Below are 26,116 nucleotides of genomic sequence, written 5' to 3' on the forward strand. Positions count from 1 at the left end.
GTTGCAGATATCACACTACCTGATTATGAAACTATATGACAAGGCTACAGCAAGCAAAACAACATGGTACCGGCATAGAACACACAGATCGATGACACAGAATGGAGAGGTCAGAAATAAACCCATGCCTGTATGGTCATTTAATCTAGGACACAGGAGGCAAGAATATACAATGGGGTAAAGACAGTCTCTTCAATAAATGGTACTGGGAAAATTGGACAGATATATGCAAAAGACTAAAACAGGATCACTCAAAATGGATTAAAGATTTACATTTAAGACCCCGAACCACAAAACCAAAAAACTTAGGCAGTAAGCTCTTTGATACCACTCTCAGTAATATTTTTTTTTTGGATATGTCTCCTTGGGCAAGGGAAACAAAAAATTAACCAATGGGACTATATCAAACTAAAGAGTTTTCACACAGCAAAGGAAACCATCAACAAAACGAAAAGAAAACCTTGTGAAGGGGAGAAGACACTCGACAATGGTACGTCCAATAAGGGGTTAATATCCAAACTATATAAGGAACTCGTACAACTTAAGACCAAAAAAAAAAAAAAACAAACCTCAAATGATCTAATCAAAAAATGGGCAGAGGACCTGCATAGATATTTCTCCAAAGAGGACATACGAGTGGCCAATAGACATATGCAAAAATGCTCAACATCACTAATCATCAGGAAAATGCTAATTAAAACCACAATGAGCTATCACCTCACACCTGTCAGAATGGCTATTATCAATAAATCGACAAACTCCAAGTGTTGGCGAGGATGTGGAGAAAAAGAGATTCTCGTGCACTGTTGTTGGGACTGTAAATTTGTGCAGGAATTATAGAAAATAGTATGGAGCTGTATTAAAAATACAACTACCATATGACCCAGCAATTCCATTTCTGGGTATTTACCCAGAGGAAATGATCATTATCTTGAAAATGTATCTGTCTCCTTATGTTCACTGCAGCATTATTTACAGTAGCCAAGATATGGAAACCACTGAAGTGCCCATCAACAGATGAACAGATAAAGACAATGCGGCACATACAGACAATGGAATTTTATTCAGCCATTAAAGAGAAGGAAATCCTGCCATTTGCAACAACATGGACAGAATCTGTGGGCATTATGCTGAGTGAAATAAGTCAGACAGAGAAAGATAAATACCATATGATCTCATTTCTGTGTGGAATCTAAAAAAAAAAAAAAAAATCCTGAAATTATAGATACGAAGAACAAGTTGGTTGTAGCCAGAGGCAGGGGGTAGAGGATGGGGAAAATGGTTATAGATAAAAGGTACAAACTTCCAGTCATGAGTAAATCCTGGGCTGTATGTGCAGCGTGCTGACTCCAGTTAATAGGACTGTGTTGTACGTGAGTGCTGCTAAGAGCGATCTTAAAAGTTCTTATCACAACATAAAAAATTTGTACCTACGTGTGGTTTGGTGTCAAGTAAACTTATTGTGGTGATCATTTTGCAATATGTACATATATCAAATCATTACGTTGTACAGCGAAAATACAGTATATGTCAATTATATCTCAATTAAAAAAAAACAGAAGGCATAAAAAGCCCATTTCTCCCAATGAAATAGAACCTATATTTCGATTCTTGAATAGTATAGTATTGCATGTCAACTCTAATTTTAAAAATTTTTTTCAATTGGAAAACAAGAGAGAGATGAACCGTGGTCATAGGTTGGAACCTAGACATTATAAAGTTCTCAGTTCTCCAGGAACTAAACAATAGAATCATTGCAATCCCAATAAAAACACCAGTGTGTTTTTGGGGCAAAAGGCAGGAATATGGTATTTCCATCTGAAATATTTTTGGACAATTCGGTGAATGGATGACAGATATGAGAATAATCCAATCGAAATTCTCAGAGTCGACTGGTCTGTTTCTCCCAGTGGTAAAGAAGGCATCTCAGAATCATAAGGCTAGAAAGGATTCTATGCCTTTCCATCAAAAGCTCTGCCATACTCAAATCATCCCCTTAAATATACTACTCTATTGACTTACTTAGTTTCTGAGCAGGGAACCCCATATTCCCTGTGACCATGCACCTAGGTTCTTATGACCCTGATAATCAAGAATTCTCAATGTCTCAGGACACTGTGACTCCACTTTGGGCTGTTTTTCTCCCCTACCCCATCTTAGCTCGAAATGGAGACAATCTCACTGCAGGAACATACCGTCTTTCTGCCTCCACAGCAGCTCATAAATATTAACTTGAGCAAACAAGTAAATATTGTCAGTCATACCCTTGGATGCCATAATTAAGCTGTACCTTTACTAAGATGATAAAGAAATCCAGTACCTCTGAAGTCATTTCTTTATAGAAGCTACCTTCCAAATCTTTAATCATTTTTGTACCTCTTTCTTGGATTCTATCATGCTTCAATCACAGGTTTCCAAATTCAATAGCAAACTCAAACAAAAGCGTGACTCTTATGAAGCCTCTACTACTTCATGGCTTTCAGATATTAAACCCACATGCTGTCAAGTTCATTAACACGTGATTGGACCGGCTCCTGTTTTTGTGGTTTTCTACTTCCTTAAGTCCATTATCGGCACTACCTTCACGTTCACATCCGCCTAATCTCATGCCAATCATGTCTGAAGAGATGGGAAAATGTAATGAGGTACTCTCTGTCCCATCATCCAAAGAATTAATAAGAACGTAAAATAACACTGGAAGGAAGTCAGACTTTAGAGTGGAAAAAAACAGCCCGGGGGAAACATGGGTCCAAGAAAGACGGAAGGATGCTGTGGGAAGTCTAATCTATGGCTCGATATGCTCAAGGCTGGCAAGTCACATGACACTGGCCTCTGGGCAGGACAGCATGACATTTTTAGATCATCTGGTGTCTAGTTCCGGAACTCGTTACGTTTCCGTCTTGAGTTACAGAGCTCATTAGTGCTTCCTAAATGATTACTAATTATAATAATTAGCCTAAATACCCAACCCACGTAAGACAGGCCGATGGCTCAAGCGGCCCTCTCCACGTCTGGCAGCTCTAAGGCTGTTTGGCTCTCTCACGTCTTTATTCTGGAAATCGTTTCATGAGGAATGTGGTGCTGGGCACCAAGTTCAATTTATGCAAACTGAGCCAGCCTGGCTGGGGCCTGTGCGTTTCCATTTTAGTGGTAACCGAACGGCTGAATAGAGGGCCAAACAGCTCTGGGTTTGGTGAACTCCAAACCACGCACTAGATGTGCGACCTCAGGCAAGTGACCTGCTGCCCTTAATTTGTCGTAATGAGTAATACTGTGCCCGAAACAGGTAACCCCCCTCCATCCTGGGCAAAGATTTAACACGAGTGAGGGCAAGTGACCTGCCGCCCTTAATTTGTCGTAATGACTAATACTGAGAGAACGCACATATGACACCACTGTGCCTGAAACAGGTAATCCCCCTCCATCCTGGGCAAAGATTTAACACGAGTGAGTTCAACTATATGTGCACACACACATGCACGCACACCCCGGCAGAATCGGAGAGAGAGAAATCACTGGAATCACCTCCTGGCCACAGCTCAGGGAGGTACTGGTCAAAAAGAAGAACCTCATTATGCAATTCAATGTACCGCGTGGGCTCCAAAGCTCACCCTTAAGAAGAGCGATACAGGTTCAGGCAGCAGACGTGCCTTTGAGGCTGCTGTGGATGAGGGTGGGAACAGGGTTGAGAGGTTCCGTGGGTTCTGGGGCCCCCACTCTGCACACTTCGAGCGAGGACAGCGCCACGCTGAGCTGTCTCATGCATTCGGGTTGTCAGATTGCATTTAGAAAGAGGTTCCAGTGCCATTATTTCTTTTAAAGAAACCCTCTGGTCTAGGGCAAGGGCAAGGGCTCTCCGGCAGTTCTCTTTCAGAGCCTGTGGGGATGTGACCTGCAACTGAGCAAACAGGACAACCACGAGGAGAGCTGGTGGATGCCCCAGCCACGGTTCCACAGAGAGGAGCTCGGGGACGTCAGGAGAAGGAGCCCCGAGTGCTCTGTGAAGTTGAGGAGGTCCCTGCCACCTCCACAAATGCCCTCTAGACATCCCCTGAATGGTACAGTCGACATCCTAAAGGAAAGCCAGCAAGTCAGCCAGAAATCAAGTGACAGAGTGACTCCAGGAAGAAACCCCAGCAAAGAGCCTTAGGGGTTCAGGGGAACAGGAGTCTCACAAACTGAAGGTTTGCGAGCGTATCAAAAACGATTCCAGACATAGAAATTATTTCAACTCAGCACCTAGACTTGGCGAATAAAGCTCTCTGTTACTGTGGGTTATCCGTTTCCACAGGTGACACAGGTGAGCCTTCACACATGTGAGACCACTCCAAGGTCATGAACTCAGCCCCTTGGAAGTCAAAAAGACGTAAATCTGCTATCTTAGGGACTGGAAAGAAATCTGGATGTCCATCGCCTGCCTGCTATTAAATGCAGAAACACCTTGAGTTATTAACCTCTCAGAGCCATGATGTTCCCGTCTAGAAATGACCAATTAATCAACCTCTGGGATTCTTCCAAACCTGAAACATCTATTACTCGATACATGGCTCCCTCTTGCCTCCAGCGGCCATCTTTGCAGTCTCTCCAGGACGAACTGCACGCACAGCGCCATCCTCCCTGTTTTCTCGACCCTCCCTGCTCTAGAAAGACAAGCACGCTGCCAAATCGGTCCTTCTTCCACGGACGGCGACAGCCTCAGATGGCGAGGGAGGGTCTAACCATCAACCAGCGTCTGAAGGACGTCCTTCGTCATCTTATCAACGGACCGAAGCGAGTATCTGTAAACTTGAGGGCTAAGTAGTAAGAGTTTAATCTGAACTGTCTTTGGGATTAATGAAGGAGGAAGATGCATGGGACGAGAGTGAGCTTTCAAAATTTATAGCTTGACCACACCGTGTCCGGGCTCCTTGGCAAGTGCTGTCCGTCCACAGAGAATGGAGCACGAAGCGAGAGAACAGAGGTGATCTGAATGTTTTCGAAAGGCCTAAGTAACACGTCAATGATCTGTTGCTCTTGTTAGTCGAAGTTTAGAGCGGTACCCAGTTTTTTATGGGAAAGAATGAAGGAAATCTGCTTTGGAAAACACACACAGGTCTCGTGTCCTCCTGAGGCCGACGTCTACAGTCTAGTAGTTGGGAGTTAACGGGCCTGGGCTCGTGTCCCAGCTCCGCGATTTACTACCTGTGAGGACTTGGCAACGTGACACGGCCTAGGTCTGTTTCCTCCCCTGTAATGTGGGAATGAAAACAGGACTTCTTCAGAAGTTGAGAGAATTCGATAACGCTTGAAAGAGGCTTAGGCCAGAGCTCAGAGCATAAGGGCTACGTGAATTACTTGTAGTCGTTGGTACTAAATCGTGTTCCAGGCCCTACACGTCCAGGAAACCAGGGAGAAGGGAGAGGAAGTGGAGTTTCACAGAACCCCTGACAGAAGTTCCCCACATGTTCTGCTTCATTTATCCTCACAAAAACAGTGTGACCGTTTTCAGAGGCGGGGTCACCGGGACGTGAGCGGGGGGTGGGCAGAGCTGCGGAATCAGCTCGGCATGGTCTGTCTCGCCTCTGCAAGGGAAATGCCATGAGGGTAGGCACTGTCTGTCTGGTCACGGCTGGGTCGCCACAGCAAGAAGTGTAGTGTGCAGCCAGTCACACCTGCCGTTCCAGCCCAGGCCCTACTGTGGGGCTGCAGAGGTGGGGAGGGGAAGGAGCAGTCGGGGGCTCTTCAGACACAACAGTGCAACGAGTCTCTGGAGCACCTTCTGCACAGGTGGGGTGGGGAGACAGGTGACCGGATGCGGGCCCCGCCCTCATAGAGCCTCCAACCAGAGAGGTGGCAGGAGGTAAGCCTCATGAAGGGGAGAGGCAGCGGCTGCCACATAAGGGGGACCCACAGCCCAGGGCCAGTTAGATAATTACCCTGGAGAGCTGATGGTCACCCCAAGTCTGGACTGTGCAGGTGAGGCGCCCCCCCCATTTTCACTCAGTGGCAGATCGGTTCTCTAGGAAGCCCCTCATCCCTGTCACCGCTTGGTAATTACCCACGTGAGTGACACTAGACTGAAAACACAACCTTTTGTTTTGGGCTATTTTATGATCAGGTTTAGCTGCAAGTCCAAAGGCTTTTATAGAAACAGGTTACCCAAAATCTGGCCGGTGGTGGGGAGAGAAAGATCTGCCTTCGAAGGAGATAATTCCTACCCAACACGACCAGGAGAGTTTGGGTTGTTACGCGCTCAAGGGTGTGAAGTCACTTTCAGTGGGTATTTGGAAACCTGTAGAGTGAACTCCCCAGACACCATGGGAGTGACTGGCAGAGATAATGGTGAAAACCTGTTCTGCCACCTCTGGAGAAACTGCCCATCCCTTTCTCCCTTTCCAGAGGCTGGGGAACTCCGGCCTCCAGGATGTGGGGGCCATCGCACACACGGCAGCTCCCCTCCCTCCGGCAAGCACACGGAAGGATATCCTCGTTCAGCTGCGGTGGAGAATTCGCTGTCGGCTTCCAAAAGACCCTGGACTCCTCAGCACCGGATGCGAGTGTGCATCCTACGAAGAGCATGTTCCCAGGCACTGTGGCTCGTTTGTTTCCACGCAGATGCAACCCCGATGACCAGACCCTGATCTCAGAAGACAGGAGGGTGCTCTCCTCTCTGAGGGGAGGGGAAATCAGAAAGAAACAGCGCCCCAAAGAAGAAAGAAATCGGCTGTCCTAAATGTAAGCGAAGGAAGGGGCAATCTGTCTGGGCCTTCGGGAAAGAAAAAAACAAAAAACAAAAATAAAACAAAACCGAAGGCATATTCCCAGCAGATCTGTAGAAGCTGTCAGGGAAAGGTTTGGAGACACCCCAGGAATAAATACGAGCAAAAGTTCTGAACCCTTCTTGACGATGAAGAGAGATTTATCTGCCTTACAGAGCCCCAATTATGAAGCCCCAAGAGACCGCGTGAAATAGCATTACGCCGCAGAGACCGTCTCAGAGAATTAAATGTGATTTGCAACGTGAAAAATGCACGTGTGGAAAACTTTTCTCCAGAGTCAGAAACTGTAAAAATAAAATCATTCCCTTAAAAGAGCCATGGCAGCGCTTTGAAAAGCAAGCACCTTGCGGTGGCAGCCGGGGGTGTCTGTCTGGGGTGGCTTCTCCTGCAGGGCCAGGGGCCACCGACTCTCACATGGCGAGGAGTACGACGAATATAACCAGAGAGCGGGGGAGGGCAAAGAAACGGAACAATTGCTTATGAAAATCGGCAGCCGCGTCTGGTAAATACCTACTTGAAACTACTACTGTTCATGAGTCACTTGTACGGTTTCCATTTCTCATACTGCGAAACGAGGGGACTTATCTTTCCGGCTCCAAGCTTCTGGTTATTCTATTGCCATATCGCGAGGGCTGGTGCGAGCGGGAACCAAGCAAGCAATGCCTAGGAGAGTGATCTCTCTTTCCCAGTGATTAAAACTGCATTATTGGAAAATCGTTCATTTAAGTTGCCCGTTGCCATTCTGCCCTCGCTCTCCTCGGTGGGTCAATATTCCTTTACCAGGAACCCCTGAGAGCATACACACATCCGTACGAACGAATTTATTGGGTTTTATTTCCCCAGCATGAGGATGGAAAGGGGCAAGCATTCTATCGTCTCCATTCTGAGTCAGGCCCATCCTGCTCCAACAAGTCCAGAGACATCCATTCCACAGAAAGAGCTTCCGCAGCCCTCGCTGGTGACATAGTCCAGTGAAAACGCACGCTGGCAGGAGCTGAGCCTCGGGCGGTGCCCGCGGGGCTGTGCCCATCCGCAGAGCCCTGAGCTGAGGACCAAAATGAAAGCCCCTGGAATCCTGCCTGACAGCAGACCCAAAAGGGAAGGGACGGCAGCGGACGGCAGAGAATGTCGAGAGGCTGGAGAGAGATGTAGGGAGGAGATAAAGGGAGAGCAGAAAAGAAAGGATAAAGACAAAGAGAAAAAAAAAAAAAAAGGCCCCAAACACCGTGGTTCGTGCCAACGCCAGGCAGCGTGTTTCGAGCTGACCGGAGCCGAGACCACAAAGCTGGCCGATGAGTATCAGACTGCCGGTCCGTATGCGGCGACCAGATAGCTGGCACCCTCATTGTTACATCGGTTATTAATAACCTCCCTGACAAAGGGAGGAAGCGCTAGCACTCAGAGAGCGAGCACGTGTGAAGCGCTGAGTGATGCACGCGGTCTGATCCCGGGCAGAGCGAGGCCCCCGCTCAGCACCACGCGGCTTCTCCAGCACGGAAAGCATCAGAGCTGGGCTAGAACAGCAGACTGCAGGTTTGGTGTGTGTGCTTTTCCTTTCCAAAGTGAATCATCACCGCATTCTTCACAGTCCTGCTGATGGCAGGGAAGATGACTCAACTGCCGTCTCACTCCCATTTATAGACAGGACATGTCCTTTTGTTTTACAGAGAATGGGTAGCTGACGCCCCTGCGTTTCCATTCAAGAAGGCAACATGGGTCTTTTTGTTTTGTCTCTTTCAGAAAGGATGCACAGGAATTGGGTGGTTAATGCAATAAGCCATGTGGACCTGCACAACATTGGGTGTTTCCTAAGCAAGTTTGTGCTGTTTTCTTTAAATAGGCTGAGAGCAAAGCTCGCCTCCCCTGGCCCCTACATGCCCACTGGAATTGTTCTGGGCTGGCAAACCCCGAAACAATGCTGAGGACAACCCCGCACGCCCTCCCACGCTCACAGGAGCTCTGAAGAGGCCAGGCGTGCTCAGCTTCAACAACAGATCCGTTGTTTTCTCTGCTTTTTGTTTTGTTATTCCATTTTTTCCCCCTCCTCTCTAATCCTTTTTGAGATTTCAAGAAAGGGGGGTAGGGAAGACAGGAATAAACCTAAGTTCCCACAAAAATGGATTTCAGGATTTTTTTTTTCTTTTGAACTCTGAAAACATCTTAACCAAATGGTCTGAATCCACAGTTGTCCTCTCAAACTCTATCCAAACCTCCAGAAACTGGTTACCTGAAGCACATGTGAGCAAAAGCAACAACCTCACAGGGCAGAGGGAACACAGGGGCCTGGAGTGGTCAGATGGCAGGTTTACTGAGCCACGGGGGGTCAGGCTCGTGGAGGGCAGGGGTGGGGCTCTGCCTGGGTTGGGGGCACTGCCTCGACATTCTCTCTTCCAGGGGACCCTGGGAAGGCCAGGCAGTCTCTTAGCAGATGCGTTCTGGGAGCAGGGGCCACCACAGCCCCCTTACAAACGGACTTAGGATGTGGGTTCCAGACCTTCCTGGGGTCCGAATCCCATCCGGTACTGGGAAGGAGGTGAAGACTTGATCCTTCCTGACACAGGCCTTGCAGCTCAGGCTCAGCAGGTTCACTGCCTCTAAGGGTCTCCACACGGGGTGGGGGCCCCGATGTATCACCACCAAAGAATGCGGGGGTCCTGGCCCCAAGCTTTAACACATCATTTTAACTACACGGACCTTTCCTATTTGAAATACTAGCTGCTGGCTCAGGGCATGAGTGACTGTGAACTTCTGACTTCTTGAACAGAAAGCAATGATGTTCCTTCATTTCTTTAGCGTCCCAGATCTCAGATATCACATACTGGACTTCGGTCATTTTAAAGGTAATTAATTATATGGCCTACGTTAAATAGGAAAATCACCTTCGAAGTTATGAGTAGCTTGGAAATATTTTATCTGTTTTATACCAATGAACGGTATGTAAACTCTGTGAGGAGAGGGCCTGAAACTTTTCGAATGCTGTGTATAGTGCCTAGCCAAGTGTGGGAGCTAGAAAAAATGCCTATGCCACAGGACTATTACAGCGTGAGGTGGCTCGGTTACACCACAGTAACCGAGGACAAGGCTGGAAGGGTGAACGACAGATACCCCGGGTGGACTTGATTCACAGCAAGAGCCTGATCTGACAAGATTTAACTTTTAAAGGTTTGACACCAGCGTGACAGAAGTGACTGATACCATCACGAGGGAGAATGTTGGTGGCGGGGGTACGAGGAGTCTTGGCACGGCCCAAGATACCACACACTCTGGGAACACAGAAGGTTCTTAGAATGCCACACGTACAGGATTCTTACCAGTATTCTTTGAAATTTAACTTCAACAACCGTGTATCCTGGACATCAGTCTGGGCGATGAATTTTTGAATTTGACGCCAAAAGCAAAGGCCACAAAAGTAAAAACAAGTGGGACTACAACAAACTAGAAAGCTTCTGCACAGCAAAGGCAACCGGTGACGAAAAGAAAAGGCAGCCCAGTGAATAAAGAAATTAATTGCAAACCACGTATCTGATAACGTAACCTACACTACACATGGAGACTAGCAGGTAACCTAGCACAGATTAGCCTTTGTTTAGAGTTTATAACTTTGTCTCAATTCACCCATAACCTCACTAAATCGTTCTAAAACTTATAAGGTTTCTGTAATGCTCTCTTGCAAGTTGCTGAAAGTTTCACAGGAAGACCAAGACTTAGATGTTTGTCCATACCTCTGCAAACCCTGATGATGATGGTTGCTAGAACTGTTTTTCAGGAACCAGCCCAGGGTGTTCTGCAGGACCAGGGAGCTGAACCAGATGAAACCGCCTGGGAAGGGCTGGAGCAGCCTGAAGGACCCTCTAGTGACCTCACAAACTTTCCTTTTTATGCCCTCATTATAACATGAGTTTTTGAACGTGAATGTATGCAGAGCCATGTTTCCCGACCACGTGCGTGTGCTGGAATGCCCCCACCTACACATGCCACGACGGGGCCTACCTCAATGTTGATACGCCATTCTCCGTGATAAAGATGGATTGCACACTGTAGGGGGTACGCTGCTCTGAGAATGAGCCTCAGGGTGCCCTAGTTTGCTGGCTTGCAATCAAGTTCCTTCTCACAAAATCATTTCAGAGTTGTCTTTTGGCTGGAACTACCAAGCATTTGGACCCAGTTCGGTCCAGTAACAATCCGGAGTTACTGTCCAAAATATGCAAAGGGCTCATACAACCCAATAGCAGAACACGAACAATCTGATTTAAAAACAGGCAGAGAATCTGAATAGATATTTGTCCAAAAAAGGACACACGCATGGCCGAGAGACCCACAAAAAGATGCTCAACATCACTAGTCATCAGGGAAATGCAAATCAAAACCACAATGAGATTTCACTCCATACCTATCAGAATGGCCATCATCAAAAAGACAAGAAATGACAAGTGTTGGCGAGGGCGTGGACAAATGGGAACCCTCACGCACTGCTGGTGGGAATGTAAACTGGTGCAGCCACTGTGGAAAACAGCACGGAGGATCCTCAAAAAATTAAAAATAGAACCACCATATTATCCAGCAATCCCACTTCTGGGAATTTATCCAATTTTACTCCCACGTTCATAGCAGCATTATTTATAACAGCCCAGATATGGAAACAACCTAAGTGTCCATCGCCGAATGAATGGATCAATACAATGTGCGCACATACACAGGAATATTATTCAACCGTAAAAAAGAAGAAAGTCTTGCTATTTGCAACAACATGGATGGACCTTGAGGACATTAATCTAAGTAAGACAGAGAAAGGGAACGAACTGGTGCTTGCCACAGGGGGTGGGTGAAATGGGTCAAGTTAAAAGGTACAAATTTCTCCTTATAAAATAAGTCATAAACGTAAAACAACAACAAAATATTTTTAAATTGTGTACTGAGCACCTACTGGGTGTCAGGCTCTGGGCTAGAAGTAGAAAATAGAATTTGCAAATGATGAACTTCTCAAAATGCTTTTAAGGACTATTTGACACTTTTCTTTTAAAGCATGAGGCAATGGATGAAGGAGAGAAGACAACCGATCGAACAGGACACTGGGTTATATGTATCATGTTTTCTGAACAATAGAACGTAGGGTCTGGCAAGTGTAACAGTGTTTAAGTCAGGGCTGCCCTGGAGGAGCGTTGCCCTGGCAGTCTGTGGGAGTACGTGACTCAAAGCGTTCTCAGCAAGCAGTTGGGCAAGAGGACGCGAAGGACGGAAAGCAAGCACGGGGCGGGGGCCTTGCCTAGATGTCTGCACCAAGGGCCTGCCTCAGTGAAGGCGTCTCCTCCCAGCAAAAGACTGCGGGGCAGCAACCAGCAGCCCCAGAAGGAGCGGTGACCAGATCTACGGGTCCTAGAAAGACCCTTGGTGACTGATGGGCATTCTGTGTTTTCATGGGCTCTCCCTCCACTGCCCCATCGTCTCTCCTAAGCCGGGGAGGGGGGCCTCCCCACAGAGCCTCAGCATCGCATGCAAGGGCCATTCTTCAGGCTCTGCCTGTGGAGCTGGGCAGGCTGGACTGCTGCCTGGCCTGGTCACGGGGCGTAGCGCACACCTCCCAGCCCTCTCCTCGGGGCAGCTTTCCTCCTGCTCAGCGGTGCGGCCGTCTCAGGCAGGGAAAGGGCTGAGGGGGTCAGTGTCCACGAACGCCCCCAAGCCACTGAAAGTGGGGAGGGCAGGGGGCCTTAGCTGACTCTGTCAACCCCCAAACAGCTTAGCTTGGGGCCCCATCACTACGTTATCAAACACGTGAGCATCGCTTTATCGTGTTGGGATAAGGATGCTTCTATTAGGTGTGGAAGTGAATTCAGCAGAGAGGTTTTCTTTTATCTTCCAGCCACCAGACGGATGGTTAATGTCCAGCCGATGGACGTTAACCATCGGCTGGACGTTAACCATCCGTCTGGTGGCTGGAAGATAGGGTTAGGGGTTAGGGTTTTTTAATTGTGTACTGAGCACCTACTGGGTGTCATGCACTGCTGGTGGGAATGTAAACTGGTGCAGCCACTGTGGAAGATGGGGTTAGGACAGAGAGGAACTGCCTTCTAGTCTTACGATGCCTGGATCTCATTTCTGATGGTTGAGCGATGTCAGTTCCATGTCAGGAGGTCTGGGGCTCCTGTTCACACCCTCATCTGTACCTGCAGTTGGGCTACTGCCTTGGACCCCTGGAGACTGCAGAGCCAAGGGGCCCGAGCAGACGGTCCAGGGTCCAGGTTTAAATGTGGGAATACCTGGGTCCTGTCTGTGACCCAGAGCCATGCAGCCACCTCAGGCTCTCCTCTCCTCCTTAGCAAGAAGAGTGGCTTCCCGGGTGTGGTCCCCAGAGCAGCAGGATCAGCATCGCCTGAGTCCTTGTTAGAAATGCAAGTTCTTGGGCTCACTCTGGACCTACAGACTCAAACGCTCCCGAGCCGCAGCCCAGCTGTCTGCGCTTGAGGGGCCCTCTGAGCAGTTCTGGTGCCCACGGGGGCTGGGGACCCCTGAGCCGGACGGTCATTCTCCTACTGGGAACAACCACGCCACGTTCAGGAAGGACGCAGACGTCCAGGTGGGGGTGTCACCGCAGCGGGAATGCACCCCTTGCTGAGACCGCGGGGTGAGCCGGGCTCATCTGCAGCTGGGTGAACACACTGGGTGGGCACATCCGAGCGCGAGTCTGAGACGCTGGGTCTTAGTGGGGGTGAGGGGTGTCCGGGGGACGAACACAGGGGTGGGCTCTGGTCTGCCCTTCGCCATTCAGCAGGGGCTGGGAGCGGCTACACCGCAAGGCAGCGGCCTAGGCTTTGAATGGCACTCTCTTCGATAAGAGAAGACATCATCTCTGTCTTCCTGTAAACCTCCCAGGCCGCAGAAATAATCATCGTCGGGCACACTGTATCAATGCAACATTTTCTGAAGAATCGGAGGCAGGGAAGGGTTTACGGGAGCCCTACGGTGACCCGGCAGAGGCAGACCCAGGTTTTGTGGGGCCTGCAGCTTTTGTAATTTTGGTGGCTCTATTTACGAAAACGAGGGCAAAATCTATTGCGTCAAGAACACGTGGCCACGGGACACATGGCTGGGGCCTGGCCAACGAGGGGCCCCGAGCCGGGTGCCATCGGCCCCAGTCTGGGAGGGCGCACGTCCTCCCCCGTTCCTTAGGTCTGCCTTTTCCCCTGGCTCTGCCTGGACTCCGCCGGCCCAGAAGCTCACTGGTCAGCTTTCCGTTTCTCCTGCTCCCCGGCAGCTTTCCTTCCTTATTTCATTTTGAGCTTGTGCGCAGCCACCGGACACATTTACAGAAATGAATCTGGCAGATGACACAGGGCAAAGACTTCCTGCTGGATTTCCACGGCTCGGAGGCCAGGGTACACTTGTCCCCAAGAACAATCGGGCTTTGACCACGTGGCCTGGGGAGCGACCTGCGTTGGCGATACTTTTCGCTCACGTTTCCAAACGCCTACGGCCTCCCGCTCTCTCCCCGCCCTCCTCACACCTGCTCCTCTTCCCGTCACTTCAGGCAACGGCGTCCCTTCTCCCGAAGTCAGCACGACGAAAGCCTCAGAGCCTTTCTGTCCCTCCCAACATCTCGTGACAAAATGACTCGCCCAGGGCCCGCAGAAAGAGATGGAGGAATCGGAGCCCTTGGCGTGTCTGGTGGCCGCCGCCTGTGACAGCGAGCCTCCGCTGTGCCGACCATCAGGAGTCAGCCGGGCTTTTTCAAGTCCCAAGAGGTTCACTGAGGAATGGAATGCAGTGTCGCCGGTGCCACACCCCTGACCTTCAGCCCTTGCTCAGTACGATTCTCCGCTAACGACACACGCGTGAACCCCACCTGCCGTCCCTGCAGGGGACATACCCGACCGTCAGGTGCTTGGAGATGCTTACACGACCAACGACCCCTCCCACACTCAGTGGTTCACCTGCTTCCTTTCCCCCACCCTTGACACTTTGCTCAGGTTCCCATCTGGTCGGAACCCTCAGTCTCAAAACCAGAGCCAGCTCCTGGCGAGCCGCCAAGCGGCCCCCTCGGCTGCTGCGCGCCCCCCGCCCTCCCTGAGCCCACCCCGGGGTCAAGGCCACCCTTCCACAGGACTGTCTTCCACATCCTCAGGAGGGCACTCCCAACCCCGAGGCCATGCACACCTGACGACAGGAGACTCCCGCTGCTGCCGCTGATGATCTTCCCCTTGCTCCCCATGTTGGCCAGCTTCGAGGTCTTCAGGGTCCCCGTCTCGGTCAGGTCGATGGCGATCTCGCTCAGACTTCGTGCGGCATGGATTTTAGACTAGAGTGAGAAAGGCAGCCAGGTCACAAAGGGGCATTCGCCTCTGAGAGACAACAGGAATCACTCGCCTGCTGGGAGTCCTGAAATTTAGCAAACCGACGCATTTCCTGACCCACAGCGTTTTTGTTTGTGTCCCCTTGGTCCTGTCACTAGTCACCGAAGCTTGCTGCAGCTGCAGGTATGGCTCAAGAGCGGTCATGGGTGATGAGTTTTCTAAGCCTATTAGTCCACAGGCTTAAGAGCGGGGACTTTGGAGTCAAACAGACATTCCTCCCTGCCCTCCTCTCTACCTGGTCCACATCTCTCAATAAACAGTAACGATGATAACTATTCTGTATATCAAGGAGGAAAAAATTTTTTTCAGCTTTGTGAAAGACGTAAGAGCTATCTGAAACAAACTTAAGAAGTTCCAAAACATTCTGAGGCATCTAAACCTCCTAAATTGTTAGCCATGTGGCCATGGCCAGTTTAGAGGCTTATGAGGGAGTGACGGCATCCTGTACCTGTGAGCACAGTGTGTGCGGCTGTAAAACTCCTCGGCAGAAGCTCCCCGGGACACTCGAGTGTCACCCATGAGCACCCAAACACGGTGCTCCGCTTCTAGTGCACACCCGCATATTCAGATTCTGGTTAATACTCCACTGTTTTTATTTCGCATGCCGATCAGCCCTATTTGGCTAACAGTGACAGCGGGTGGGCCAGAACGCCTGAAAGCCACTGTGTGGGGTAAGACCACCTGCTGCAGTTACTACCTGTGGTGAGTCGAATGGGTCAGCATTTCCTGCACTTGAATTTGACGTTTGCCTTATTTCCTTCTTCAGGAAATCGGTTTGTGCGACAGTGCTTAAGGCCGCGCGGGCTTTCCCAGGACCAGGGACTTTATGAGAAGAGCTATTGGTGCCGGTATGTATCTCCCATGCATCTGCTCATCTCTCGGTGGCCGTTGGCAAGAGCACGCGCATGGAGGGCAGCAGGTGGGGTTGCAGCCACCTTGTGTGTGTTCACGCCTGGCCCGTGAGACCGAGTCTTCCCCACGCACAGAAGCCGGCAGAGGGTGGGTCACGGAGGCACGGAAGGGAAGGCGTACCCACGCCCCACCTCCTGAATTTGCATCCTGCGCCCAGGTGCCCTCCCCACCATGCTAAGAAGAAAGTCTGGGTGACAGGGGGAGAGCGGGGAGACCTGTCGCTTGTCCTGCTCACGGGCGTGAGCCGCCTTCCTCCCCACTCTCTCCAGCCCTCAGGCCCTTCCTCAGCTGACATCTCCGTTTCTGACCTCGACTTCCGTCCCTGCATTCAGGACCAGGCCACCTTCTGCACGTTAGGGCTTCTTCCTCGTTCATAAGACAACCCGGCTGCCAGGCCCTGGCCAGGCTCTGAGCGGCAGCAGAAGCGGGAAGAGCCTTTTCATGTCGTTAGACACAGCTTATCAACAGCACCCACCTGGCTGCGCCGTCTCCCCCAGGCAAGCACGGAAAGCATGACTTTGGCCATGGCCCACGCTTCGCTGAGAAGGAGCCCACGCCTGCAGTCATGAAGACGGGGACCACCTCAGCAGGCTGTGGAGGGGGGCGGGGGCCGCCTGGGCTGCCCAGTCAGAAAGATCTGGCCTGAAATCCTGGCTCTTCCCAATTAATCCCTCTTGGACCTCGATCCTCAGCCTCTGACCCTCAGATCCCTGTTTGTAAAAACGGAGATCTGAAAACCCACATCACAGAGTTGTGATAAGGACTAAATTAGGTGATACCTGTCGAGGCCATCGGAGCACGAATCAGATGTAGGTCAGGGCCCGGCCGCCATCTGCCACATGACGTTACACCGATGACTCAGTCTGACACTGTGGGGAAGCCTGGTGCCCACTTCATCTCCCACACCCCCATCTCATGCAGAAAACAGAATGCGGACAACGGACCGGCACAGACCCTTCCCGAGGGGGACTGGACCCTTAGCAGCTTTAGGAATGGCGGGCTTCTCTCTAGAATGGAACTACCACACTGACTGAATGGACCCCGTGGACAGAGGGTGACAAGGGGACACAGGAGCTGATAGGCCGACTGTCTCCTTGCAAGGTCGTCTTCGGACCGGTCTGCTGTGTGTGTGTGGTGGCAGGGGGCGGGGGGTCTTGCCAAACGAAATGTTCTCACTGATATTCTGTAAGCAAGGGTTAACTGTCGCCCTCCCATACGTTCACTCTGCCTTTGATGTAGGTGGAATGAAGACGAGGGAACTTGATCCAGGGGTAGGTTGGGGGAGGGGTAGATGGGGCAGGAGAGACGTTTGGACCGGAAGAGCCAAGTCTAGGTGTCGCCACTCTGAGTTCAGAGGAAAAGTGTCTAACGTGGACTCTAAACAATCTGAGCTTTCGGGTGCCTCTTTCCGAAGTCTAAAGACATTCCTTGGCTCTGGGCGGAGGAGGTTGCCGGGATCCAGCTGACTTCTCTGATCTCTTGGGGTCAAGCACATATGTGTTACTGACCATAACTGGTGCCTGCACAGCCTGTCATTCAGGATGAGCCCCAAGAAACCATGCCATGGGTCCCCTCTCCACGGTCTTTGGTGATTGGGGGTGGAAGGTGTGTGCATATGTGTGTGTGTGTGTGAGAGAGAGACAGAGGCACACGCACACACCATGTGGGGGAGGGAGAGAGGAAGGGATTGGTTTTCTTAAACGATTTACATAATGACCCTGAGAGAAGAAAACAACTGAGTGCCAGGGCAAGAACAGGAGCCTCCTTGGCCACCCACCCCTGCTGACTCAGCCACTAGACCGCACTTGTTTCTGGGGTTGATAGGCATCGCCTGGGAGGCCCGGCTTTCCTGAGGCCCTTCACAGAAAGGAATGGTTGGCATGGCCCTGTATAGTAGAGTGTGAAGCAACGGACAGGGTGCCAGCCAACACTGGCTGCTCAGAAATTTCTGGAAGCTCTTCATCCCAGGCCTGCCAGCCACCACTCACCAGAGGCCACTCTGCCCACCCAGAGGGATCACCTCCCTGTTGCATAAAGAATGATATTCCGGAAACAAGAGGTGTTGCAGCTGCTAAGAGACATTTTATCACCGGACTTAACTTGGGGGCCTTTTAGAGAATTTACACTAAGTGTCGGCCAGGGGAAGGAGTGTTAGATTCATGATAATAAAAGACTGCACATTATCTCCGAAAGCAACTTCACTAACACTGCGTCTTTGGACCAACCGATAATTTCCGCCAGGAATTTCCCTCCCTGTTCCCTAACTGGGGAAAACAAAGCAAGAGTGATGAAAGCTGCTCCGTCCCAGGAAGACAAGCCCTCGGACTTCCCCCGGGGACGACCTGTCCCTCGCCTGTCCCCAGGCTGAGGAACTGGTTCCACGAGAACCTCAAGGTCTCCGAGGCATCTCCGTGAGTCTTCGAATTGGACCGGGAAAGTTCTCCATCGGGAGCGGGCACATTTCCTTCGGCCCCCAGGGGCTGCCAGGGGGACGGCTGAAACCTCCCTATGGCTACGGGCATTCGGTTTGGCTTCTTGAAAGACACACCTTGTCAAGAAGTGTTCTGTGACCATTACTTTTTGAGGTTTACTTGCTGCCTCAGTGGGCTGAAACGAGGCTTCTCCGCCTGTGGAGTAAGAGCCTGGGGCTCTAGACCCCAACAGGCCTCCTGAGACATACCTGAGACTTTGAGCAAAAAAAAAATGCAAAACAAAACAAAAAACACTCCAAAAAACGCAGCACGGGGGAAGGGGCTCAAACAGCTAATGTACTATCAATCATTAGGGTGAGATAAGCTTGTCCTGTTCCACGTTCTAAGCTGTGGGATCAGTGCACAGGGGGTCTGCCTGCAAGAGGATTTGGCAGTGGGGTCCAGGAGGCCTGCCAAACTCACCACCCTTGCCCAATACTGAACAACAGAATTTGGAATCAAGCGTTCTAAGGTCCTGACCCCAGCTCTTGCCACAGGAGGGCAAAATGCCGACACCCACCCGCTGTCTCAAACTAAAGCATGAGTCAAAACACTCTGGCCCCGATTCTTTGATCTAATTGGGCCTCAGGCTCCCGTGCCAGTGCCCATCAGCACCGGCAGAGCTGCGGAATACTCTCACGGTTCCTAACAAAAGCAACGCTCCGCCCTGGGCCCACGCACCCCGGCAAGTGACCACGCAGGGGCGAGGACGGAGGCCGAGGAGGACACGTGTGACAGAGAAAGTGACTGCGAAGCCGAAGGCCCTGACTCGAAGCCGCATCACACCTCGAGGCCGCGCTTCCTTTCTTCCTCCCTCTTATGACAGAGAAAGTGACTGCGAAGCACTGACTCGAAGCCGCATCACACCTCGAGGCTGCGCTTCCTTTCTTCCTCCCTCTCTGACCTCCCATTGGACGCCGCCCCGCCCCCCACCTCGCCCTCTCCCTCCGTGCCTGTCCCCAAGCCCCAGAAAGAGACACTCCACCCAGACTGAAAATAAGGCCAAAGGGGACGCCGAAAGGATCTGAGAGGCACCGACCCAGCAAACCTGGGGCCCGGGCAGCCAGGATCCTGCCACCTCCCCCCTCCCAAGCACTCACACAATGGGACGCACTTCCCACGGTGGCTGTACCCAGTAGGTACCCAGGAGGCCAGGGGCGGTCTCCTCTCTAGCTCTGTGTTCCACCCCCAGCCCCGCCCCAAGGCAGCAGGATCGGGAGAAGGGTGCAGAGCCCATCTTGATAGGCTCTTGGCCTGAGGGGTAATGAACGGGAGTGGCTTTTGGGGGGAAGGCAAGGGGAGCATGGCAGACAAAGCTGGAGGAAGAGGGGGCCGTGTGTTGACACAAGCGGTGTGTGAACCAGGGAGCCGTCATTCCACTCACAGAAAGTGCACAGGGTGCGTCTGGAGTGGGGCTGGGTCCAACCCCCCTCGAAGGATGGCTGTTTACCTAGGCCCCAGGCTCCAGGTCTACCTGAGGGAAATGGGGTTGTTGCCTTTTATTTTTATTTTTTCCCATGTTTCCAGTTTTGCATTTTTAAAAAAACGAAGCTGGCAGCTGGAAAAGCCTGGAGGGTTTTCACAGCAATTATCCTCAACAGCTAGGAGGTATCTATTAGTTGAGAACGGTGGTTACTTTTTTTTTCTTCTCCTCCAAACAGAAAACAATATGCCACTGTTTGAACACCAGGAAGGGCCTGCCTGCTTGCTCCTAAGAGGTTCTCAAGGGTCAAAACCACGGTCGGAATTCCTCAGGAATTCCTACCTGGCTGGAGTCGATGGCCTGAGTGGCTCCAGCTGTGGTCAGGCCAGAGCGCCTTGACCAGCTGCAAGGAACGTGCCCTCTGAAAGAACTGGTCTCATTCCTCCTATAGCTCTGAAGGCAGGTGTGTGCCTGTGCACACCTCAGGACAAGGGACACAGTGCCTCCCTGCCCACCCAATCCTCAGTCCCTAGACAAAGAGGACAATATCCGGACAAGGGCCCGCGTCTGCCCTCAGCTTGGTGCAAGGTGTGGTCACGGCAGAGCCCCTCCCAGCCCCAAGACAGAGACCTACCTTGCTCTGCTTCCTGTCCAGGTAGAACTGGTGCTGGCTAATGGCCATAGCCCAGATGGATTTGATCAACGCTGGGCACGCGTACCACGTATGCACCGCGATGCCACTGTGTCCAAAAGTCCTCCTCGTCACAGACGCCCTGGAAGGCAAGACTCAGAAGGGTCAGCCGTGTCTGTGATGAACTCCAGGGATCGGCTTTTACTGAGAACCCGCTGGCTCCTAAATGCCCTGACGTGGAGGTGGCAGATGAGCACACGGACATGCACACACACTCTCTCTTTCTGTCTCTCACAGGTAAACTGGCTACCAAAGGACATTTTACATGACTTTTTAAATAAAAATTGTATTTAAGGTATACAAGATGACTTGATATACTTGTACATAATGAAAGGATTGCAGTCAAGCTAACCAGTATATCATCTCTTCACATGCTGACTACTTTTTTGTGTGTGTGTGTGTGATGTGAATACCTGAAACCTACTCTCTCAGCACATTTCCAGGATACGATCCGGCATAATTAACTGTCGTCCCCACGCTGTCCGTCAGATCTCCGGCCTTACTCATCCTGTATCTGCCACTCAGCACCCTTTGACTGACATCGTCCCGTTTCCCCGCCTCCTCCTCCCTCTATGTGTTCAACTTCGTTAGATTCTACTTGTGACATCATGCGGCTCCTTCCTTCTGTGTCTGGCTGATTTCACTTAGGATAACGTCCTCCCGTTTCATACATGTTGTTGCACATGGCAGGACCTCCTCCTTTTTTGAGGCTGAATAATATTCCGCTGCATAAAAAAGTCACAATTTCTTCATTCATTCATCTGTCAACAGACACTTAAGTTGTTTCCATGTTTTGGCTCCTGTGGATAATGTTAATCATTTGATTTACTGGCTCCTTGGGATTCAGAATTGGACCAAGCCTCAGCCTTGTCTGAAGATGGGTCGTTCTAGGTCATAGCTCTTGGCATTGGGCCAAGACAAACTTCAGAGACAGGAAAAGCCTTTGACAATGTCCTGTAAGTAGGCAATGCTGCCTGCTGTGAAGGAGGAGCAGATTATCGGCGGATGGCCCCAGGCCACCGCCTCTGGGAAATTGTGAGGGAATCCAGATTTATGTTACTCTAAATGTTCCTTGAAAGAGCTGGTTGTCAATTTCAATACACTCAGAGGGTGGAGAGAGTATAAAGAATCGCGAGAGGGAAGGCAGAAAGAAATGAGCCTAGTCAACCCCTCCCCATTCACCCCAACTCCACATACACCTTCACGGAGGGGATACCGAACGCATAGCGGACTTAAAAAAAATGAAAGTTGGAACACAGGTCCCAACACAATTCACCACATCCACGGCATTGGGGAAAAAAGAGCTATATGATAATGTTCTCATTGAAGTATGTTTTATAAGACAAGCAGGTTATTAAGCGAGTGAGATCTGAGGACATGTGTTTGCATGCACGTGTGTGTGTGTGTGTGTGTGTTGTGTGTGAAGGGCAAGGTGCTGGGTCAGTGGACGGGGTCTGGGGCATCTAACGTGTATGCCAGAAGAAAATGTGTGTTCTCAAGATTAAGATACCTAATTTGGAAGAAATGGGGTAGCCATGACTTCTGAATAATTATATGTATTTTTTTGGCACATTTGCCCTTGACAAAAATTTGAAGCTGCTCCCGTCACCTTCCCTTGGGGCCTAAAGATTTAACGGTGGTCTTCTTCAGACCCACTTCTGAGAAGAAATTCGAATCTGGTGGTTGGTGATGCTGATTCCAGGAGGGGTCTTCCACTCCTTGGTTAAAACAGAAGAAAAAAATGCCAGCACACAGTTGGAAAAGGAGCCGGCGAGAGTGAGGAAGAAACCCCCACAGCTTATCTGTAGATTTAAAAAGAAACCGTGACCTGAACCCTCACTTTGGCTTCCGTGACAATGGCTGCTCCTGGGAGTACATGCCTATTTTTTTTCCTCCCAGAAAAGCTGAATTAGAAAGGAAAAGTAACTTGGAATGTATCTTCGGGACAGCAGGGAGAGCTGCAGCAGGCTAGGTGCTTCTACTTCCCAGGTGGTGACGGAGGAAGAGTTAAGAGGCTTTCAGGTCTGGATGGTTCCAGGTGGCCCACAGGGGCGCCTGAATCGGACCCTCTGAGAGTTTTCCCCCTGCCCCATGAGTAATCGATCTCTTCTCCACATCTTTCTCTTCAGGCTCTTCCCACTTTTCTGTTTTGCCTAAACCTCAGAAACCGTGTTCCAGACCTGGGGACCGCAGATAACCGTGCTGGGCGTCCGGTTAGGGCGCAGGTGCAGGAGAACCGGTCCTCCCCGTGCCCACTGCTTTGGGATGCGCCCTCTGCCCCGAGGGACGCCCCTGTCCCTGCCCTGTCCCACACATGGCATCTTCGCGACCCGATTCGCTCCCACACTTGCCCTCCTGTCACTCCTGTTCGGACTCCCTCCCTGGTGTGGGGGAGGGGCTGACCTCTGGACCATCCCGATGTCCGGTCACTTAGATTCTTCTTCCCTGATCCAAATACACAAGGCCACGGCAATAGGTCTCCCCACTGGACTTAAGGAGTGCCGTGAGGCCACAGAGAACACTTAACGGCCATGAGAGGCAGAGATGGGGCTTGTAGCTTTGGCTCTGCCCCTAAGAGGAATCGATTCTCTTTGCCTACTGCCGTGTATTTGGGAAAGGTGTCTTTAAAGCTGCAGCAGACTTGGGTTGTCACGGTGGCGGCGGGGAGCACACGACACCTCCCCGGCCTCTCCTTCCCCTGCCCCTCCCTGCCTGCCTCTAGCCTAACGGGCTGTTTTCCTCCAGGGGACCTGGTCCTGGTCTGTGCTCAGGCTGCCTCGGGCTCCTCATTTTCTGACCTGACCAACGTCTTTGTCGCCGAGGGCCACCATGAGCTTTTTAAATCTTGGTGGCCCCTGGAGGTTCAGCTCAGATCTCTCTCCTTTTCAAGAAGCCTCTCCTGACCAGCCTGGCTTCTGGTGACCTTCAGCATTTATGGCCTGTGCCTTTCGGCGCTTGGTGCCTGCTGTCCTGGGTAGGGTGCAGCCGTGTGACACGTGAGTTTTAGAGTCAGGCTCCCTGGGTTCGAGTCCTGCCTCTACCACTTACTAGCTGTTTGTAACCTAGATACGGTCACTTCTTTCCTCCGTGCCTCAGTTGCCTATAGAATCACTAAGGGTGCTATTTCCTGGGGTTACGGGGAGGACCCAGTGAGATCATGTGAACAGGTGCTGAGAACAGTGCCAAGCTGTGGCGAACACTCAATAAATATCACGTTTCTTCTTCCGCCTGTCCCCCTAAATGTGCCAGAAGTTCTTTAAAGGCAGTGAACCCTGACTATGTGCCCAAACGCAGAAGCTACTCAATGAATGAGATCGATCACGGTCGTTTAATAGGCGAAATACCCATGTAATGGTGACGTGTGAGGTTTGGACTTTTCCTCTATCCCCAGGCCTTAGGGAAGGATAGGGAATTTAGTGTTATATCACGGATGAGACCACAGAGGACACACACGCGCACACACATGCACCAAGCAGGGGTTTGTCCAAGGTGCCCGAGGTATGAGCTAGCAGACTTCTCAACAGAACACAGGCACCGAGAGACTGCCCGGCCCCCGGCTCAGCCCCTCAGACTCTCCTACGTCATTTTCATCCTGTCCAGCACCCACTTCCTGCATCTGACCCCCTGGGGCCACATTTATTTCGCTTTTTTTACGGAAGTGCCCCTCCTCCCGCACTCCTCAGACGCCGGTCTGGTACAGTGTGTTCCTGGCTGGCTGGACTGTTATTTTCAGTGTCCTCCCCGACATGACCCGCACGAGGCAGTCCCTGGACCGTGTGGCCCCTGCAGGGCGCAGAGACACGCTGGACCAGTCCTCCGTCTTCCCTTGACTGCGAGGACGCGAACCTGCCGTGCCCACCATGCGGTCGTCCTGCAGTGACGGTGGGGGGCTGTTCCACGCAGATGACACGGCAGGGCGGGCGCGTGGCAGTCTCGCTGTGTGTCACCAGCTGCAGGGCCACACTGCACACAAGCCTCCGCCCGCCGGCCCTCGTCTCCGCCCCATGTCCTAGCTCTCTGGGAGCCTCGGCCCCGTGTGCCGGGGAAGCTGGGGCTGACCCCTGGCTCCCAGGCCAGCGCTGGGGCGTCATGGAGCCTGACACCCACATTTGCTCTCCTCCGCAGATGCTGACCTTTCTCATCTGCCCAGGACGGCCTTCGTGTTGTACATCTGAGTTTGGACTTACCAAAAAACAATGGCCTCCTGGGTGTCAGGCCTGCTTTTAGGGAATCTGCTGTTTCTGGGTGGCCTAGACTCCGGGACTGCTAGCAGACAAAGAGAGGAAAAGCAGAGGTGCTGGCTTCCAAGCCGGGCTTGCTGCACTGCAAACCGGGACCCTATTGTTTGGCATCTGACTTGGAGCATTGGTTTTTCCACAGTGCTGCCTGGGAAACAACGTGAGGTGGGGAGAGAAAGAAACATGTTTCTTTCACACCCACCCCCAAGGCTCACACCTAACAGGCGGCTCACAGAATCCAGCCATGAGCACAACTGCTTTGCGGGTAGGTCACTTTGGCTACGAACTGTCCTACGTGACACATTCTCAGAAGCTCTGATGAGCCATCCTTCAGACTCTCCTGGGGCGAAAACTTCTAAAAAGGACTCAGCCCGGCGTCCGGTTATAAAAAGAGCTACAGACCTTCTCTAAAACGCCGTGGCTTGTCAAGGCAACTCCACAGACGTGAGCGAGTAACACGTGTAGGCAGATGAGATGATCGCGGTGTCACTAACGTCACACACTCACTTGAACCCACGGCATCTACCCACACGCACGGCACAAAGCAAAGCTTCGCTGTCTGACCTGAACCCTGTCCTCCCCGATCACCCACCCTGCCCCCGCCGACGTGGACAGCAACAATGACTGCACAAAGGTAGGAATATAAATAATACGCCGGGCGGGCCACGCGCTCCCAGAAGAAGAGGAGTTTCCCAGCTTACCTGCGTGGGTCGTGAACTTCCACGGAAAACTTCTTTTCTCTGAAATACAGGTTTTCCAACTGCCTCCACTGGAATATCTGGACAGAAAACAATGCGGTCCGAATTCAGGAGAGGCTGGTTCACAGCCGGTGGTCTCCTTATCGAAGCACAGACGTGGAGTTGTTTGCACCTCCTCAGCCTCTTGCTTCTCACACACACACACACTCACACACACACACTCACACACACATACTCACTCACACACACACACACAGACGCGGCTCTCCAGTTCAAAACCCGGCAGCGTGGGTGTGGGTTTTCCTGCAAGTTCTTTTCAAGTTGTTGCCGGCTGCTCTGCCTTTGTTGAATTCTCCAAAGAGTTGTTTGCACCTCCTCAGCCTCTTGCTTCTCACACACACACACACTCACACACACACACTCACACACACATACTCACTCACACACACACACACAGACGCGGCTCTCCAGTTCAAAACCCGGCAGCGTGGGTGTGGGTTTTCCTGCAAGTTCTTTTCAAGTTGTTGCCGGCTGCTCTGCCTTTGTTGAATTCTCCAAAGACAGTTCGCGGCTCTGCACA

The 26,116-nt window shown here is 51.3% G+C and overlaps 1 protein-coding gene across 1 annotated transcript in view; it reads right to left on the reverse strand.

The window, feature by feature from the left end:
• Positions 1-26,116, reverse strand: part of FRMD4A (FERM domain containing 4A) — a 290,837-nt gene that overhangs the window by 34,593 nt on the left and 230,128 nt on the right. The window contains exons 12-14 of the mRNA XM_025043396.1: positions 25,540-25,616; positions 20,544-20,682; positions 14,907-15,048 (exon numbers count right to left, since the gene is read on the reverse strand). Of these exons, the coding sequence (XP_024899164.1) occupies positions 14,907-15,048; positions 20,544-20,682; positions 25,540-25,616 (358 nt within the window). The remainder of the gene's footprint in view (positions 1-14,906; positions 15,049-20,543; positions 20,683-25,539; positions 25,617-26,116) is intronic.

The sequence above is a fragment of the Pteropus alecto genome, unplaced genomic scaffold (assembly GCF_000325575.1).
Source record: "Pteropus alecto unplaced genomic scaffold, ASM32557v1 scaffold11, whole genome shotgun sequence".
In the NCBI taxonomy this organism is placed as follows: Eukaryota; Metazoa; Chordata; class Mammalia; order Chiroptera; family Pteropodidae; genus Pteropus; species Pteropus alecto.